Source organism: Scyliorhinus torazame, chromosome 5 (genome assembly GCF_047496885.1).
Source record: "Scyliorhinus torazame isolate Kashiwa2021f chromosome 5, sScyTor2.1, whole genome shotgun sequence".
NCBI lineage: Eukaryota > Metazoa > Chordata > Chondrichthyes > Carcharhiniformes > Scyliorhinidae > Scyliorhinus > Scyliorhinus torazame.
In genome coordinates, this window is record NC_092711.1 from 270,133,850 (window position 1) to 270,154,499 (window position 20,650).

Here is a 20,650-nt window from a genome sequence, read left to right on the forward strand (position 1 = left end):
CGAAACGATAACAATAAAACAGAATTTTAAAAACTTTTTAACAATAATAATAATAATATACAAGTAACAAAACCTCGTACTCTATTGACCTATACTCAACTAAGCCTCCCCCCCCCCTCCCCCCTGGGTTGCTGCTGCTGGTCATCTGTCTTCCCTCTAACGTTCCCCTAGGTAGTCGAGAAATGGCTGCCACCGCCTGGTGAACCCTTGAGCCGATCCTCTCAGGGCAAACTTTATCTGCTCCAGTTTAATAAACCCCGCCATGTCATTTACCCAGGCCTCCAGTCCGGGGGGTTTCGCCTCATTCCACATGAGTAGGATCCTGCGCCGGGCTACGAGGGTCGCAAAGGCCACGACATCGGCCTCTTTCGCCTCCTGCACTCCCGGCTCTTCCGCAACTCCAAATAGAGCTAACCCCCAGCCTGGTTTGACCCGGGCCTTCACCACCTGCGAAATCACTCCCGTCACTCCCTTCCAATACCCTTCCAGTGCCGGGCACGCCCAAAACATATGTGCATGGTTTGCCGGGCTCCCGCCACACCTCCCACATTTGTCCTCCACTCCAAAGAACCTGCTCAATCTTGTCCCCGTTATGTGTGCTCTATGTAGCACCTTAAATTGAATCAGGCCAAGCCTGGCGCATGAGGAAGAGGAATTTACCCTGCTTAGGGCATCAGCCCACATACCCTCCTCTATCTCCTCCCCTAATTCTTCTTCCCACTTTCTTTTTAGTTCGCCCACCGACTCCTCCCCCTCTTCCCTCACCTCTCTATAAATCTCTGACACCTTGCCCTCTCCGACCCACACCTCTGAAAGCACCCTGTCCTGTATCCCCTGTGTCGGGAGCCGCGGAAATTCCCTCACCTATTGTCTAGTAAACGCCCTCACCTGCATATATCTCAAGAAATTCCCCCGGGGTAACTTATACTTTTTCTCCAGTGCTCCCAAGCTCGCAAAAGTCCCATCTATGAATAAATCTCCCACCTTCCTAATTCCCAACTGGTACCAGCTCTGAAATCCTCCATCCATTCTTCCTGGGGCGAATCTATGGTTGTTCCTGATAGGGGACCCCACCAGGGCTCCCCGCACCCCTCTCTGTCGCCTTCACTGTCCTCATATGTTCAGTGTTGCCGCCACCACCGGGTTCGTGGTGTACTTTTTCGGTGAGAACGGTAGCGGCGCCGTCACCAGCACCTCTAGACTCGTCCCTTTACAGGATCTTCTCTCCAGCCTTTTCCACGCCGCTCCCTCACCCTCCATCATCCATCTACGTATCATGGCCACATTGGCGGCCCAATAATAATCTCCCAAGTTCGGTAGTGCCAGTCCTCCTCTGTCCCTACTGCGCTGAAGGAACCCCCTCCTTACTCTCGGAACTTTCCCTGCCCACACAAAGCTCGTAATGCTCCTATCTATTTTATTAAAAAAGGTCCTGGTGACTGGATTTTATTTTAATGATGAAACAATCATAAAGCAAACACCCAGAGTGCAGGACTCGAAGAAGTAAGTCATCAATCACAGAGTTTTAAAGCCTGTGCGTTGTCCTGGGAAAGAAAGATTGTAGATAATTCTGACTCTGCAAAAGTGTCAAAATGGATGAAAATGCAATTCTGTTCCCAGTTGCCATCGCATCAAGTAAAAATGACCATCACTGAACGAGGGTAGGAGGTTGCCCAATTTCGGGATCCAGGAAGAAATTAAATAGAGCAGTAGACTGGAATATGTATTGATTTTAACAGATTAAACGATGTAGGCAAGTGAAATGTTGGTGGGGCATTCTTGGCTTATTTCTGACCCTGAGAGGGTTGCGAAGTTTAATTGTAGTGCCCTTTGCACCACCCAACTGAAATGACCAACCTCAATACAGTGCAGGCTGATAAATTTGCCGACTAAGTTATTGAAATAAGGTGGAAAAGATTACAGAAACATTTTGAAGTAATATTTATTAAAATGATCTGTACACTTTTGAGCAGATTGTCAAGGAAAAATATAATTTTTAATACAAGACGTAATATTTTTAAAATTCTTATACAAATTGGACACAATATTCGTAGGAATACAATATGTACAATTGGCAACAAAACTCATACAAGTTAAAATACCTGAGATAAAAATTACTCTTGCTGTTAAATAGAATCTGTGCCATTATAGGTCCCTACAGGTCTTTCACACCATGAATATTCAATCACACACATTCCTCCTCAGTACAAGATGCCAGTGGGCACAGGTAACATCTATTAATATAACATACAAGAACTCTGTACAAATGCATTCTTCACATCTATTTCTTTTCCACTTCATGAGAATACAATATTGTAATATTAATGATGAACTAAACAAATTGTGGGTATGCTCTCCACATCTTGCCATCCATTAACTGTAATGGTTGGAAAATCATGCAAAATGCACCTGCCTAATTTCTAAACATGGTCCCCTGGTTGGTGAGGTTCTCTGCCAAGAGCACAATTTTGTGTAGTTAGCCCTAAGATGTAAGTTTCATAGCAGATTCTTCTAAATATTCCTGTACAGAATGCCCTTTGTGTTTCTTCTTCACGTTACACAAAACCACTGGTAACTTCAGATGTCACAGAAGGGAGGTTGTAATACAAGGAATCAGAAACTGGGAAAAGTTCATTCTTCCATTAAAGACCAATGCTTCTACAAAGCTGAGCAAATATTTTGTCGTGAACAGTAGCACGGTAGCACAAGTGATTAGGACTGTGGCTTCACAGCGCCAGGGTCCCAGGTTCGATTCCTCGCTGGGTCACTGTCTGTGCGGAGACTGCACTTTCTCCCCGTGTGTGCGTGGGTTTCCTCCAGGCGCTCCGGTTTCCTCCCACAGTCCAAAGGTGTGCAGGTTAGGTGGATTAGCCATGATAAATTGCCCTTAGTGACCGAAGGAGGAGCTATTGGGTTACAGGGATAGGGTGGAAGTGAGGACTTAAGTGGGTCGATGCAGACTCGATGGGCCGAATGGCCTCCTTCTGCACTGTATGTTCTGTGTTCTAACTATCCATCCCAGCCACTCCACCTCCTGAAGAAACGTTCTGTATAAATGTGGTTACTAGTTCCCACATATAAATCAGTCATAACTCCAGAATACTTAACAATTTATCCAATGGCATATACCCTTGCTTTTCTTGGCTTGGTACTTCAATGATTCTAGCAATTTTCGAACCATTATTAGACTACTTACAATACCAGGTTAAAGTCCAACAGGTTTCTTTGGAGTCTGTAGCTTTCGGAGTGTGGCTCCTTCATCAGGTGAGTAAAGAGGTAGGTTACACAACACAGCAAGATGATACTTTTGCAAAGACCCGCATTCAAAGTATCATCTTGCATCATTGGCTTTGTCTTGATATGCTGTGTTTGTATCTTTACTCACCTGATGAAGGAGCCACGCTCCGAAAGCTAGTGATTCCAAAGAAACCTGGGCCGGGATTCTCTGACCCTGCGCCGGGTAAGAGAATCCCCGGGGGGGGCATGCGAATCCCGCCCCACCGCCGGCTGCCCTATCCTCTGGTGCCGTTTTTCAGGGACTGGCCGGATTCCCGCCACGCCGGTCGGGGCCGTTGACATCGGTCCCCCCGGCGATTCACCGGGCCCCGATGGGCCGAGTGGCTGTCCAGTTTTGCCCAGTCCCGCCGGCGTGAATCACTCTCACCTCACGCACGGCGGGACCTGGCAGGTAAGTGTGTGGTGGGGGCTGTCCTGGGGGGGCCCCCCATGGTGGCCTGGGCCGCGATCGGGGCCTACCAATCTGCGGGCAGGCTGGTTCCGTGGGGGGCCTTCTTTCCTCCGCGCCGGGCCCCTGTAGGGCTCCGCCATATTACCCGGGGGCCGGGAGAAGGGAACACGTGATCATGCCGGCCGTTCCGCGCCTGCGTGAACTCGCACCAGCCCTTCGGCCAACCACTCCGCCGTCAACCTAGCCCCCGAAAATTTGGAGAATACGTCACTTTTGAGGGCTGTTGACGCTAGTTTTCCCGCCGGCGTGGGGACATAACCCCCCCTATTTCCTGCCCCTGGTGTTGTAAGACTTCTTACTGTGCCACCCCAGTCCAACGGCGGCATCTACACATCATTATTAGACTAGTTCACATTTGATTAAAGGATTTAAGTACATATTTTGAGATGCAGTCGAGACCCAACCAAGAGGCTCACTAGTGAATTCTCACTGCATCACTTCTATTCACAAAGAGTAAAATAGCTCATGTAGCTGGTTACTCTATAATGCACGCGGGTTGAGATCTTTTACCCTCATATTGTTCTGTTATTACTCTCCCTTCCCACATCCTTTCTCTTCCAGCCACCTTTATGCGGTTGAGGTGAACTACTGAAAGTGTTGAGTTCCATCTGCCTTTCAATCCAAATTAATTTATTTCCATTGTACTCAAAATTTCAACCCCATCTATCTTGAGTTGTGTTTGCTCATCTTCTGCTTCATGGACGCAACACAAGAATGAGAGAACTTAGGAATTGCTTTAAAAGTATCACCAGCCAAGGCCTCTGTCACAACAAAGCTGGGCTACTTATCATTTCTACCCGTAGAGATCGGCGATATCCAATTTAAAAATAACAGACGCATTTGCAACAGACCTAAACCACATCAAAATCAAAAGTTAATCTTTAAAAGGGAAACATTTTTTTCCACTTTCAGCTCACGCTCCTGCAGTGAGAAGCATGTCCTCAGCCCCTAGCAGCCAGAAGAAAGGAATGGGGTTTTAGTTGTGATTCAATGGATGAAATCAAGACAACTAGAATGGACTGAATTTAAAATAGATCCTCCCAATGATGATCAAACCGAAGAGATAGAGCGCAATTATAATCTTTTAACCTGCACCTCACTGAACGAGTACATGATTCTTTGCAGTTCGTAGCCAAACAGGAAGTCTGTTTAACAATTTCAGACCGGCCAATGCTGTTACTATAGCAATAGGAAGGGCACACTGATAGAATCAAAGATGAGGGAATTAACAGGAATCCATTATCTGTCCACAATCTATGCTGTTGTATTTCCTGTTACAGAATTTTTTTTTTAAATTTAGAGTACCCAATTCATTTTTTCCAATTAAGGGGCAATTTAGCATATTCAATCCAGCTACCTTGCAAATGTTTGGGTTGTGGGGGCGAAACCCACGCAAACACGGGGAGAATGTACAAACTCCACATGGACAGTGACCCAGAGCCGGGATCGAACCTGGGACCTCGGCGCCGTGAGACTGCTACCACTGCGCTACCGTGCTGCCTTCTGTTACAGAATTTTAAGTTTATGCTCTTTACACAATGACCAGACATTTCAAATGTTCTGCGACGTATTTATCTTTAAAGGCTGTGATCCAATCTCATATCTGGCACCAACCTTATTCCTGTGAACAGCTAAATAAAAATTTCACAATCAATGGTATGTGGAAGAAATGCAAAGATTAAACGTGAAACAGTGGCAATGCAAAAGATGAGTTTCATTCCATTTTCCCGGCTGGCGTGTGTTGGGGGTTTGTTTTTCCTTCTTTATTTAACAATTGACACAATTCAGTAATATTCAGATTCAAGGGTCTATTCAAACATTAGAACAGAAAATCTCTGGTAGTATTGTGACGATTGATTAAATGGGATTTACTAATAGGAGATCTGACTTTTGCAGCTTCAGGTACAGTGCAGCGAGACCTGTTCATGTTCACAAGGCTCCAATGATTTTGCAATGTTTCCTCCAGGCCGCAAGTGAGCTACATAATGCAGAGATATGGATCTCAGTGTCATAGACACCAAAGCAAAAAGGGCTTGGAGGTCCAGAAAATTTATTGTTATTGGAGAACCTGCATCGATATGTTGGAACTATTTTTTTTAAATGAATAATGTAGCAATTGGTAGTTGGTGCTAAATGTTGGCATTCCAGCCAGCTATCACTCCACCCTGTCTCAGGCTGGATATTTCATTTGTTTCCAATAAGACTCATAGGTGTTGCCACGGACAAGTGACTGCTGGTAGACCAAAGCAACCGGTTACTGCAAACAACACTGAACTACCCACCACACAATGTATACACATATATCATGCTGTCACAAATTATACCATCTTACATCTATTAGTATACCTTCCAGCAGCAATATTAGTCTCAAATCAAAACGCCAAGCAAACCCAGTGCAGTGCAGTTCATTACCATGTCTGAAAATGCATCAAACAAATGCAACAGAAGATGGTGAATAAAACTCTAACATGCACCACTGGGTGATTTGTAATTAATTGTGTTGACTTACTTGCAGTTCAGCTTTTTTATGTTTTAAATTGTAACGTTGAAAAATAAATCACAGAATCTTTACAGACAGGAGGGGGCCTTCCAGCTCATCAGGTCTGCGCTGGCTCTCTGAAAGAGCATTCTACCGAGTTCCATTCCCCTACCTTATCCTCTAGTCACACTGATCACCCACGGCCATTGGAAAGAGAACTCAGTTATCCAACTGAATTCATCGTGGCTGTCAGTGAAACAGCAATCACCTATTCCCAGCTCCAATGTTTTTATAATTAATACATGAAAGAGTTCAAAGAAAATATTAAAACACACAAAGTTTGTTTTGTTCCTCTTGGGTTGCTTGGAATATTGTTGCAACAATATTCCAAAGATCAATCTTCAATTCCTGGTGAGTCCAGGAGTTTGGCAGTCCTAGGTACATGTTCTATGTGACGAGAGCCCCCTCCCCCGGCCATACAGCTCCACATTGGCCATGGATCAATATCTCCACAAGGGGATTCCCCAATCTCAGTAATGGGGGCAGAGATTTGATGCAACAGACTTCAGTTAACCCCCCCCAAAAAAAGCTTGCCAGAGTGTAATTCATCACTCTACAATCGATTGTATGGGCTTCCTGACACTTCATCTTTCAATCCCTTCATCCACGACCATAGCTATGCTGAATGCCAGGCATTAAATAGTGTAACCTTGGCACCCACGGCTGCTATGGATATTGGGTCATGTATTTTTGTCATTTGAATCCCATTTTCACATACATCTGCCTATGTACTATTGAATGTCCAGGAAATTAGGTGGCTTAAAAATGGGCAATGGTGTCCCCTTCCTACTTTCTTTCCTCGCCTGCCGCAGCTCAATCAATAGAGGGAGGGCAAAGATCCTGCACGCTGATGTCCAAGAATTCCTCAGGATACACTGGAAGGGTCACTAGGCCAGTGTTGTTAAGGCACTGGGTACACCTTATCCTGCTGGATATAAGGACCGTCTCTCGTACAGGACCAACCCTTGTGAGTAAAGAAAACAAAACTAATACAAATAACAACATTACAAAATCAGCAAGATTGAAGGCACTGGCTATGTTGGGGAGAGATCTCACAACTTCAGAAGTGCCTGGTGGCCATGAAGTGCAATAACAGGAAAAACTCCCAAAATCTGTGAAGCCAGGGCTATGATCAACTCCACTGGATGGAACAGATGCATACCCTAAATGGGGTGATACCACTGGAATTGTAGAGAGGGAGCGATAACATGAAAGCATTCACTTGAAACAAAACAGGCTCACTTGGAATTAGGTGGGAAGATGATCTCCAGTCTGGGGTCCAACTCAGATGCTCAAAAGGCAAAAACATTTGAGAATGATCAACGATCACACTCTGAAAGAATGTGGTCAGTGTGCATCAGCTTGGAGTTTATCTGGAGGGCAATAGATAAGTCAGAACAAGTTGCAATGACATTGCACAGATCAATTGAGGCCAGTTCTAGAGAACGCTGCGCGGTTTTGTCACCTGACCACAAAAGGTATACAGCAACATTGGAAACGATACGCGGGAGAGTTACCAGGATGTTTGTCAGCCTCAGGAGGCTGAGTTCTACAGAAAGGTTGAAGTAACTAAATTTATTTTCATTAGGGAAAGAAGGCCGAAGGGAGTCATGAAACCATTTCCAAATAATTAAAGGCTTCAATAAGTTATCTAACTTGGTCAGTATGCATAAGTTCAAAAGACATATCCAAAATTCACAAGGTTCAAATAGGGTTAGACAAAGTATTTTTACCCACAGGATTACTAGCACGTGGAAGAAGGTAATTGATTTGGGGCCTTTGAAAGAGTGAGCTTGGTTAATATCTGATGAAAAGGAGGAATGAGCATATTATTGAGATGTTAACAACACAGCTTGGTTTTATTTTCAGAAGAGGGAGATAAAGACTGTATTAGGAGATCATATGATGGATGGTATATGCTCACGGACCCTAGATAAAGGAAGCCTGATTGGTCCACTGGCCTTTTCTCTCAACAATTTCTCATGTTTTTTTGCAGATCACATTCTGTGAATATAGCCATTTCTAACTAGGGCAAACATTTCACAGTCAGTAATAAGTCAAAGTTTTGTTTTACATGCATGGAATATTTCTAGTATATTTAACATTATTTGAGTTTTCATCCCATGATTAAATCCCTAAAAACCCACAAACCAGTGTCCAAGCACCCGCATGTGTACATGAAATATTCGCTCATCATCAGTGTGCACATCTGCAGTGCAGAAACATATGTACATACCATCAATGTTCGCTCATCACCAATGTATGTACATCTGCAGTGCTGAAGCGTATGTACATACCATCAATGTACACTCATCATCAATGTGTGTACATCTGCAGTGCAGAAACATATGTACATACCATCAATGTACGCTCATCACCAATGTATGTACATCTGCAGTGCTGAAGCGTATGTACATACCATCAATGTACACTCATCATCAATGTGTGTACATCTGCAGTGCAGAAACATATGTACATACCATCAATGTACGTTCATCATCAATGTGTACATCTGCAGTGCAGAAACATATGTACATACCATCAATGTACGCTCATCACTAATGTATGTACATCTGCAGTGCTGAAGCGTATGTACATACCATCAATGTACACTCATCATCAATGTGTGTACATCTGCAGTGCAGAAACATATGTACATACCATCAATGTACGTTCATCATCAATGTGTGTACATCTGCAGTGCTGAAGCGTATGGACATACCATCAATGTATGTACATCTGCAGTGCTGAAACATATGTACATACTATCAACTCTACAACAACACAAGATTTCCTCATAATGATGCAGCAGATTTGAGGGAAGGGCTCAGGAGTCACCAGGCATTGATCCAAAGGGGGTAAGGGGAAAGAACACAATTGGACATCTCATTACATTTGACTGCAGAATCACCAAGGTTGGGTTTACAGAGCTTCATCTGCCTCCCTCTACATTGAGGTATTGTACAAGCAATGAGCAAAGGGAACAGAAAAAAGGAAACAGAATATATACCTTTAGATCTATCTACCTGCTGGATATGTACACGTACACAGGGGATTGTATATTAGAATCATAGAATTTACAGTGCAGAGGAGGCCATTCAGTCCATCGAGTCTGCACTGGTCCTTGCAAAGAGCACCCCACTTAAGCCCACTGCTCCACCCTATCCCCGTAGCCCAGTAACCCCACCTAACCTACATTTTGGACACTAAGGGCAATTTATCATGGCCAATCCACCTAATCTGCACATCTTTGGGAGGAAACTGGAGCACCCGGAGGAAACCCACGCAGACACGGGGAGAAAGTGCAAACTCCACACAGACAGTGACCCAAGCCGGGAATCAAACCTGGGATACTGGAGCTGTGAAGCAACTGTGCTAACCATTGTGCTATCATGTTGTCCTATATTGATACCCAATATATATTGAATGTGCAACATAATAAGTTAATGCAGTACTCTCCAGAAATGAGGATCTTACATGAGTATGCAGTTAAACAGAACAATCTCATATGGTATAAACATTTATTCTTGCCACAGAAAGCACATATTAGATTGTCTGTCAGTATCAGCCTACACTCAACTTCCCAAACACACCATTCCACTTGAGGTCAGCTATCAATTCCCACACGCTCCCATCAACAGCCCCCAGCACTTCCCCACACACAGTAAACACTTCCCTAGAAGTTAACATTCCATACCCCTCTCACATATCCTTATTCCATTGTTTCAGGGCCTCCACCCCAAAGTCGAAAGTATTTCCTTGCAGTATTTTTTCTACTAGCTGATAGGACTTTCATTATAAACAGATTCACGGCCAGATCGGTAAAGCTTTAACAAATGAGCACAAACTAAAATAGTCTATTTCTTTGCCCCAGTTGCATGGGTGCAAGAATTTCACAACGGTTGAGGAACTAAAGACACAAACAAGCAATAAAATTAAAACAGAAATTGCTAGAAAAACTCCAAGTCTGGCAGAGCTCTTCCAGCATTTTCTGTTTTTATTTCAGATGGCCAGCATCCAGTCTTTTGCTTTTATTATAATAAAATTAAAACCACTGGACAGAGGGACAAATTCTTTTTCAAGGTAGCTCACCAATCACTGGTACTTCAATTGGTAAAATCTATCAATATAATGATTATATAACAATCATTTAAATGTTGTTCTGTGAGGCAGATGTCAGGAAGTATTTCATTTTATAGAGGGTGGTTGCAGCCTGCGTAATAGACACGTACTTCCAAATATTCTTTTAATAAGAAGAAGATAGAAAGGGTGGTCTACTGTAAGTATAATATCAAATGGGCTGAAGAGCCTCCTTCACCTGAACCTATCTTGTAATTATATCTTGCCTGGCTGGGGTAGTTAGAAGACTGATTTTACTATGGTTGTCATTTAATGGTTGGTTGGTAACAGGGCATACTTGTGAAAGACATGTTTCTCCTGCTTGCAGTGTCAGCTCAGTTCAGGTTTTGGGCTCTAATCCTCGTGCGTTTGGTTGCAGAAAGGAGTCCCGTATCCTAGCAACCTCTATGGCACATAGGTATCCGGAGACCTTTTTATACCATTCTGGAGTCCGGCCCCTGAAGGAAAAGAAGGGAGAAATAAAAACACAAGAGTCAACAGGGAGAACAAGCTAATCATTACCCTAACTCTCCCACTGTAAGATTCACCTTAATTTCAAACATCTCTAATGTTTCTGCCACTGCTACTCCAACCTGCAAATAATTCTAAAACTTTTGTGCGAAGGGTTCCCCAATATCCATTTTAAAATTAGTGTGCACTAATTTCCATTTGTCTTTAAGTTCTCTTTACCTGACTTACTTGGAAGTAACATTCTACCCATTAATGTGTCTGTGATATAAGGTCCCCATTAACTTCCCTCTTTGCAGGGCACATTGTACTTTAAATAATCTAGGAGCTATTCAGGAACATCTCACCTAGAAGGAACCCATAGCGGTCAGGAAATGCTTTGATGACAATCAGATTTTGGGAATAGAGCGGCTTTAAACAAAATACTGCCTTCACTGCCATGTAGAAAAAGATACACAAGATATATTCTTGGAGCTCCATCTGTCATGTACATAGAAGATAGGGATAGGCAACAAATGGAGGCCAGGAACTTGCACAGGGAGGAAGGGAATACCTTGGAGGAGTAGCGCGAGTTGTCATTGATTGAACTCTCCTCCCAGCAGAAGAGACTGTTAAGTCATCTGTGCCGAGTATCTACAGAGGAAGGCACATTGTCATGCAGAAAACAGTTTAAAATGGGATAATATTACTCTTACTTAGAAATAAAGTGGCTCAATTCCTGCCGGGCTTCTCCCAATTGTTCGCTGTAACTGCAGGATCTGAAGAAACCTCGGCGAAGTGGAATAAATACCATTTATACAATCACCCCAGGGCTTCCACGGATATTCTGCTGCAACAATGTTGAACAATCAGGAGAATTCCAACAGAAATTCAACCCCACAAAATATTATTAAGAGGAGGGATCTGAGTGACAATCAAAGAACACGTTACATAATCCAAGAACCAAATGCACACTGGACGGATATAGAACATACAGTGCAGAAGGAGGCCATTCGGCCCATCGAGTCTGCACCGACCCATTTAAGCCCTCACCTCCACTCTATCCCCGTAACCCAATAACCCCATCTAACTTTTATGGACACTAAGGGCAATTTAGCGTTGCCAATCCACCTAACCTACACGTCTTTGGACTGTGGGAGGACACCTGAGCAGCCGGAGGAAATCCACGCAGACATGGGGAGAACGTGCAGACTCCACACAGACAGTGACCCAGCGGGGAATCGAACCTGGGACCCTGGCGCTTTGAAACCACAGTGCTATCCACTGTGCTACCATGCTGCCCCCCCTAAGGACATTCAAAGGACTTTTTCAGTAGTAGTGCTGGCAGTCCTTGGCACAGTTAAGAAACCAACTATTCAGCATCTTTTATTAAATCTATGGATTTATACAATTCCTCTGCATTTAATACGTTATTGTTAGGCCACAATGTGACACGGTGAGTTTGTCATTGTACTCTGAGCTCGAGCTCCCAAAGCTATTCTGCCGTCAGTGAAGGTCTAACGTGAAATGAGCCACAGCTGTCTCAACTGAGGAAAACAATGTTACATTGGAGCAGAAGAGGCTGCTTTTTTGAGATTGAGACACAGTCAGAGGAGATTGAGACACAGTCAGAGGAGAAACCGTTCATCTGGCATGTGACCAGAGCTACATTTGATTGGAAAATATTTGATGCAATTCCAGTGCTCCAATTTCCAGCACTAATATCCCAACATCCTAATGAGCATAAAATCCAAAGGGAAAAAGTGTTTTTTTTAAAACACGCATTTCATTATTGAATTCAAGACTAGTCTTTGAGGTTTTCAATCTATCACAACACTTGTCATAGAGGGAACATCTTTCCCTTGTCTGGTAACCTAGATGAGCAACTTAACCAACTGCTGTACTTGCATCTGACCCCAGGGGCTGAGAATTATTCCAGTCATCGGGCCAGCTCTCTCCCTTTATGTTCAAATTCTTGTGATTCATGCAGAACCACATCACAGAGTAGGGTGGGGAGAGATGAAACGCATACCTCAGGTCAGTCCTGGAGATGTAGGTGAGCCGGGACCGGCCTGGGCCACAAGCTTCAACCAAGTATTGCGAATTCAGGACTACTGCTCTCACACCTTCATCCAGGTGCACGGACTCATGCTCAACAGAAACTGCCACCAGAATGCACGTTTCCTTCAGCAAATCAGTGCGCCATGTCCTAGATCAGAAGAAAAACAATTGCATTGCTACAGTGAATTGGACACTGGACTTTCAACCCAAAGAATTCAGCACAGACTAAAGACGGTAAAGGGACCACACAAAGTAAGTTTGGTATTTAGTTGGAATGTGCCCACAGCACCATAACATGAGCTGAATATTACATGCTCCTGGCGGGCGTGTTTCCTGCGGGGGAGTGGGGCATATAAACGGGACAGACGCCCATCCCACCACCTTCCTGCCCACTTCCATAATACAGGGGATGGGCAGGTGCCAAAATTAACAGCCCTCCCACCATCTTCAAATGACAAATTAATGTTTAATTACGCTTGTTATCATATCAAGCCAACTGACCTTGGGAATAAGCCACCCACGCCACACAATGAGTGGGAATCCCGATTTTTCACCTTCGATGCTCTAAGGGTGAGAATGAAGGGTGGGGGAGGGGGTTAACTCTTCGGAGGCTTGCCCCTGCCAATCCCAGGCCGGCCCCCTTCGGTTGAACCATCCCTAAACTCCACCATCTTTCCAACCCGCTGCTTCCTTTCAAGGTCCTCCTCCATAACCTAGCCAAATCTTCGCAGCACAAGACCTCAGGCTTAACTGAGGTTGCAAAGCCTTGGAGTATCTTTTTTTTCCTGTAGTCCCGGTGGCCATTGCTGCCTTCCTGACACTGTCGGGACTAATGGAGCACAGCTTCAAAGGGCGGGACTTTGCCCCAATGAGGAGCGGAAGTCTCACTTGGAGCTTATCATTCCGCCCCGCAGCACTTTATGGCAACGGGGTGGATCGGAGTGGAATGTGCCTGTCCCACACCGATGTGGTTTCCGGCAGGGTAAGGGATGTGCTGTCTGACCCCCATATTATTCAGCCCAACATATACTGACAGGCAGAAATCATTGGATATGCAAGGGTATTTTTGGTATACATTTATGGAATATGGGTTTCACTGGCTTGGCCAGCATTTATTGCCCATTCCTAATTGCACTCGAGAATGGCGAACTGCCTTCCTGAACCCCTGCAGTCCCCGAGGTGTAGGTGCACCCACAGTGCTGTTAGGGAGAGAGATCAAGGATTTTGACACAGCGACAGTGAAAGAGCGGTGATATATTTCCAAGTCAGGGTGGTGAGTGGCCTGAGGGGAACTTCCAGGTGGTGGTGTTCCCATGTATCTACTGCCTTGTCTTTCCATATGGTAGTGGTCGTGTGCTCGAAAGGTACTGGGTTGGATTCTCCGACTTGCAGACCAAGTGCTAACGCCGACAAAAACGGCGCAAAAGCTGCGCCGATCCTCCGTCCAGTGTGGGGCTAGCAGTCGCACAGCGTAAAACCCGGCTTTACCTGCGGATACGGCCGGAGGATTGCCGGGTCCGTTGCCGCGCATGCGCATGGCGGCGGCCTGCAGCGGCCGTGCCGTGCAACATGGCACTGGCCACATGCGGATCCGGACTGCTAAAAACTACCCTCCTGTAACCAGCCTCGTCACTCCCGGACCACCCGCCACCAGTCCCCCCAGTCCCCGATGATAGCCCCCTGCCTGGTGAACGGCTCCCCCCCTGTCTGTGGTGGTGCTGGACTCAGTCCGCAGCCGCCATACGGGGTCCACAAAAAAAAAAAGGATAAGTGTTCCACGCCATTGGGAACTCGGCCCATCGGGGGATGGAACATCAGGGGAGGGCCTCAGGTGACATCCTGAGGCTATCCCGATGGTGTTCGGCATACTCTTCGAGTACAATGTTTCTGAGGGGGCGGATCATCGCAAAAGCGGCGCCCCCCCAATTTTGGCGCAAACGGGAATTCTCCAGCCGATCACGATTTCGACATCGCCGACCGGAGAATCCCGCCCATTGTCTAAGGAGCCTTGATGAGTTTCCACAGTGCACCTTGTTGATGGTAAACACTGCTGCCACTGTGAATGTTTATGGGTGGGATGCCAATCAAGCATGTTACTTTGTCCTGGATGGTGTTATGTTTACTGAGTTTATTGGATCTGCACTCATCCAGGCAAGTGGAGAATATTGCATCAGACACCTGACTTGTGCCTTGGAGATGGTGGATCGGCTTTGGGAAGTCAGGAGATGAGTTACTCACTGCAGGATTCCTTGCCTCTGACCTGCTCTTGTACCCACAGTATTTATATGACTGGCCTAGTTCTGTTTCTGGTCAATGATAACCCCCAGGATGTTGATAGTGAGGGATTTAGCGATGGTAATGCCTTCAGCCATTTTTCAATATCTTGTGGAGTGAATCAAATTGGCTGAAGACTGGCATCTGTGATGCTGGAGACCTCTGGAGGAGACCAAGATGGATCATTCACTTGGCGCTTCTGGCTGAAAATTGTTGCAAATGCTTCAGCCTCATCGTTTGTGAGGCACCGTGCGCTTACACCCAGGGTGTGCGTGGATTTTCCATATGGTAGTGGTCAGGTGCTCGAAAGGTACTGGGATGGATTCTCCGATTTGCCGACTAAGTGCTGACATCAGCAAGTCAACAAGCGTTGACAAAATGCACATGCACTTCAATTTGTTATTGCAGGCAGGCAATCAATTCAGAGAAGAGTGCAAGGACTCAGAATATATTTTCAGTTTAGTTCCTGGGCAAAAAGTTTACAATGAATTGAATTAAATGGGAAGAATTCTGATTTGTAAAATCCTTATTTTGTAATTTGATAATTTTTTCAATGCTAGTACACTGACAGCACCTGTGATAAACGAGATACAAGGGGAAGATTTTCATGTTCCTCTACTGAACATGTTGAACTGCCTGAAAAATCAGCCAGGGAGGACTACATGCTCATAAAAGGAGCCTGTCTGACATTCCAATCATTGTATGGACATTTGGGTACTCTTTGATAATGTGACATACCCAGCAATCCAATATACTATCATACAGAAACAAAAACATCTGCCGAATGGTCGTGCAGAATCAGTAAGAATGGTATTTCAGAGAGTACAGGACAGATGTAATGGAATGTGGAACTTATTGCTGTGAAGAAAAGAGGTCATTGGAAATAGACAATTGGGAACAAGATATAGCAAGAAAGGAGAAAAAAGGTGTAATAGTGGGTTTTAAAACGAAGAAAGAAAAAAGATTACTTGACAAATGTGCATTAATCCACAACACAGTTAAGAACTTAAATAAAAGTAACAGGGTCAGGAAGGAACAAAAGGAAACTGGAACAGCTTGTGTTTAATGGCTGAGAATCGGAAAAAGATAGAAAATGGCATAATGAGAAGTCAAATAAAGCCACGGAAGAGGGCCAGGAAGCAGGACGGTAATGCGGGCATGAGGGTAGGAATGAGGGAAAGTACAGCACAAAAGGGACTATCAGCCAAGTAAGGGAGGGTTAGCAGGGCTGGAAGGGGTTGGAAATTAAGCAGGAATATCAGGGGGAAATGAGTAGGGATGAATGGCAGGTGTTGAAATGAGGAATTGCGATGGTATGTTTTTGAGGTTGAAGTGGGTCCAAAATTGAGTCGCCGCACCCGGGCGGGGTCGCCGCACCCGGGCGGGGTCGCCGCACCCGGGCAGGGTCGCCGCACCCGGGCGAGGTCGCCGCACCCGGGCGGGGTCGCCGCACCCGGGCAGGGTCGCCGCACCCGGGCAGGGTCGCCGCACCCGGGCAGGGTCGCCGCACCCGGGCGAGGTCGCCGCACCCGGGCGGGGTCGCCGCACCCGGGCGGGGTCGCCGCACCCGGGCGGGGTCGCCGCACCCGGGCGGGGTCGCCGCACCCGGGCGGGGTCGCCGCACCCGGGCGAGGTCACCGCACCCGGGCGAGGTCACCGCACCCGGGCGAGGTCACCGCACCCGGGCGAGGTCACCGCACCCGGGCGAGGTCACCGCACCCGGGCGAGGTCACCGCACCCGGGCGAGGTCACCGCACCCGGGCGAGGTCACCGCACCCGGGCGAGGTCACCGCACCCGGGCGAGGTCACCGCACCCGGGAAAGTAGGCAACAGGAGGCATTGGCTATTTTTAGCACAGATAATCAAACTCCAATGTTGGTAACAGCAGTGGAGCTGAAGAGTGAACAGCAGGTTAGAATCAGAACCATGAGTGAAGCTGTAGGCTGATGTGAAAGAATAAGTGGGACAAGGAGCCAATCCTTTTTTGGAGAGGGTGTGGTTGTGTGGGGACTGGTGGCAGGAGCCCGAGATCAATAGAAGACCAGAAGGAAAGTAGAGAACAGGAGCAGAGATAAAATAACTTTTGAAAATATCACTATCAGACAGGTTTGGAGGCACAAGCATTAGTGTAACATTTTTTAAAATGTGATCAGCAGTTGAATTGTGAGATCGAAATATATAGTCAGGAGTGGGCCGGAGGCCAACAATTTGAGTTTCTGGTCCACCCAACTAACTTGGCATTGAGCCCAGCAAGTTTCTAGGATCAAACATGTTTAAAATGTTTAGATGGGCTCCTACAGTAGAATCAGTAAGTATCAAAAGATATGCAAGTCCCTTTTCTGAGAGTTGTCCAATTAGTCCCATTTAGCTGCTCTTTCCCAATGGCCTGCAATGTTTTCCACTTCAAGGAGAATCCGACCCTGGTTTGAAATTTATTGATGAATCTTGTTCCACCACCCATTCAGATCAGAGCAGTGTGGGCTGGATTTTGTCGGGCACCACAGTCCTTTCCCCCGAGACAGGAAGAACAGCTGCCCTGTTGTCATTTGGTTGGAGGCAGAATTTCCGCGCTTAGCAACAGGATGTCCCACCTTAGAGCGCAGCCCACCATAGAATCACTACAGTGCAGAAGGAGGCCATTCAGCCCACTAAGTATGCAGCAACTTTCCGAGAGAGCCCTAGGCCCACATCCCCACCCCCTCCCCGTAACCCAGTAACCTCACCTAACCTTTAGGATACTAAGGGGCAATTTAGCTTGGCCAATCCGCCTAATTTGCGCATCTTTTGAACATAGGAGGAAGCCCACGCAGACACGGGGAGACAAACCCCACACAGTCAGCCAAGGTCAGATTAAACCCGGGTCCCTGGCATTGTGAAGCAGCAATGCTAACCACTGTGCCACCATGCCGCCCCAATCGGATGGCCGGCAACAATGTAGTTCCAGCAATGCCAGATGGGAGTATTGGCACCGCTGGGAATACAAGCAGTCCCCAATGGAGATGATCATTGGAGCCAGACACCAAGGTAAGTGAGGGATATTTTGCCAGGGCCAGGTTTCCCTTTCCGAATACTAGCCTGCCCAGCTAAAGCTGCCGGGCAACCTGGTTTGGTATATACTCCCCTCTGCTATGGATAAAATAGCAGAAGTGGAATTAGGCCCTTATGTGGCCGTTAATTGACTATGTAAGAGCCTCAACAGGCCCAAGGACAGGCAGGCTGCCCGATATCTCCACTGCCCATGTACAATTTCATACAGCTTGTGAGTGGGCAGGTAGGCGGTCGGAAGGCCACTTGTTGGATTTTACAAGCCCCTGCTGTGGGGATGCATAAAATCTAACCCAGTAGTTTTATCTGCACTTGAGAGTTCATCGCTTGGAAAGGCAGCATTATGCATATCCCACATCTGGAACAGGAACTTTCAAATAGTGGGGTTTCCCACTCACCACCCAAAAAGGGATATGCGAGGCCAAGCAGTTGGGGGCTTTTTCTGGAGTGGCCAGGAGGTGAGGGAGCACCTGCAGGGGGCAAACCTTGGGAGAGGGACAGGGGGGGGGGGGGGCCTCTTGAGGGAGGCATTCCCACTTCCCGCTCGAGGCCCGAACAGGCTAACCTCCAGCCCCCTCACCTCAAACCTCTCCCGTCAGCCTCAAAGTAGGTCAGGTGGGAACGGCCCATAAGTGGCCATCAATTGTTCACTTGAAGGCCTCAACTGGGGCGAGCCACCTTTTGCATCGTGTCTGTCCCATGTAAAATTGTGGGTGGTCGGGGAGGCAGCAGGGTGGCGAGAAAGCTATTCGGGGAATTTTACAGACCTCCCTGCGTGCAAACCTGCGGCGGGGTATCATACAACTTCTACCCTTGTTTCATATTCCCTTGAATTTAGAAAGCCAAGAAGTGGTTTAGCTGAAGTGTGATTAAAGAACTTTAGAACCACTGACAATCATGTGGCAAGTAAGCTGACAACTTGAGTCCAATTTAAAACCCGAAACAGCTGAAGTTTAACTTTGTGTTTTCTACTAGAAAATGCTTTTGGATACTGTAAAATTAAAGGCTTGTTCAAACTAACATTATTCAAGACCATTTAAAACAAATGCTTTTGAGCGACTATTTGAGCGCTCAACCTGCTGTTCATACAAAACATTTCAGACAGCCTCTGCGCCTTTAGGGACATGTTGATTTCCATTCAGTGGGGGCAAAGGCCTCAGGTTGCTGTGTGTCAGTGACATCATAAATATGCTCATGAAGATACTGAGCAGAAGAAATCATTTACATAGCGTGCTTGGCCTTGGGCCCAATCCTAATTACGCTCATTCAAAAATAAATATCTGTTCACAAAGATGTAAACTGCTCTTTCTGGTTATTAAACACATTGCAAACTATTCATGACCACGAAAATGACTTGTGAACATAAAACATTTCAACAGTTTACTCAACTGTATCCTGCGATGTTGATCTTACATATATGCTGGGAAAGAAACATCAACCAGTGTGACTGCTTCAGCTTTTCTTACATGATGTCACAATTGAAATTCTATTTAATTATTTTAGATAAACGGGATTCCACCAGGTTCCTCAACATGGTCAATCGGAAAACAGGAGAAGTACCGAATTACAATGCAATGCTACTGGCATGAGCACATTGGCATTCACTGTTGCTGAGCCAGTGACTGGTCTTACCTCAGGACCACAAAGTCTCGTCTGGGATGCGGTGCCATGCTGTCCAGAACATAATGGCAAATCTCCATATTTTTATCGATATTTTCCACAATGTTTCCCATCAACACATCATCGTCCCAGAGGTGGCGTTCTCTTAGCAGACGGTTTAGCACGGTGTTTGGGGGCGCTTCTACCTCAGTTGTCACTTTCCATAAACGAATGGGATGCCCATCGCCAACCTACCAGCACAGAGAAGAACAAAACAAAGCGTGTTGCGAGCATTTCACTCAGAGGTTGTCACCTCCTTTCTCGTGTTGTCAGAGCCGTTTCATCAAAGGAACTGTTCTATGTTCTATGTTACAGAAAACCCAGGGTATTCCAGGAAATATTCTGGCGGCAAATAACATCTGTCAAATATGCTGGGTCATTCCTGTTTGCGAACTATTGTTCAGCCCCATTCCCTAGCTTAATTCCAGGGTTTATGGAGCTTTCCCACCCTATTTATACTTATCTGGCATCTCCACTGCGCCAGCTCATGCAACAGGGAAATCTTTTCTCTGATGTACCAATACAAGGCAGCTCCATGTTGAAGACATCAAACACATAGCTTTGCCAATTGCTAAATTTGCTGTGGTGTCTGAAGACAGGCAAGAATAACCACAAGCAATTATGTCACCAATGATTCTCATCCTCAACTATTCCAGTCACAGTCTTGTAATGATTCAGTGGAATGTTTCAAGCTATGATACCAAAGGGATAGTTCTGCTTGGTTGAAGTAACACCCACAATTCTTTTCCAACCTAATT

General features: G+C 46.0%; 1 protein-coding gene across 1 annotated transcript in view; it reads right to left on the minus strand.

Moving 5' to 3' along the window:
* Positions 1–1,926: 1,926 nt before the first annotated feature.
* LOC140421116 (stAR-related lipid transfer protein 13-like) overlaps positions 1,927–20,650 on the minus strand; it is a 138,238-nt gene continuing 119,514 nt past the window's right edge. Inside the window, exons 12-14 of the mRNA XM_072505523.1 lie at positions 19,866–20,083; positions 12,886–13,062; positions 1,927–10,864 (exon numbers count right to left, since the gene is read on the minus strand). Of these exons, the coding sequence (XP_072361624.1) occupies positions 10,747–10,864; positions 12,886–13,062; positions 19,866–20,083 (513 nt within the window). The 3' untranslated portion in view covers positions 1,927–10,746. The remainder of the gene's footprint in view (positions 10,865–12,885; positions 13,063–19,865; positions 20,084–20,650) is intronic.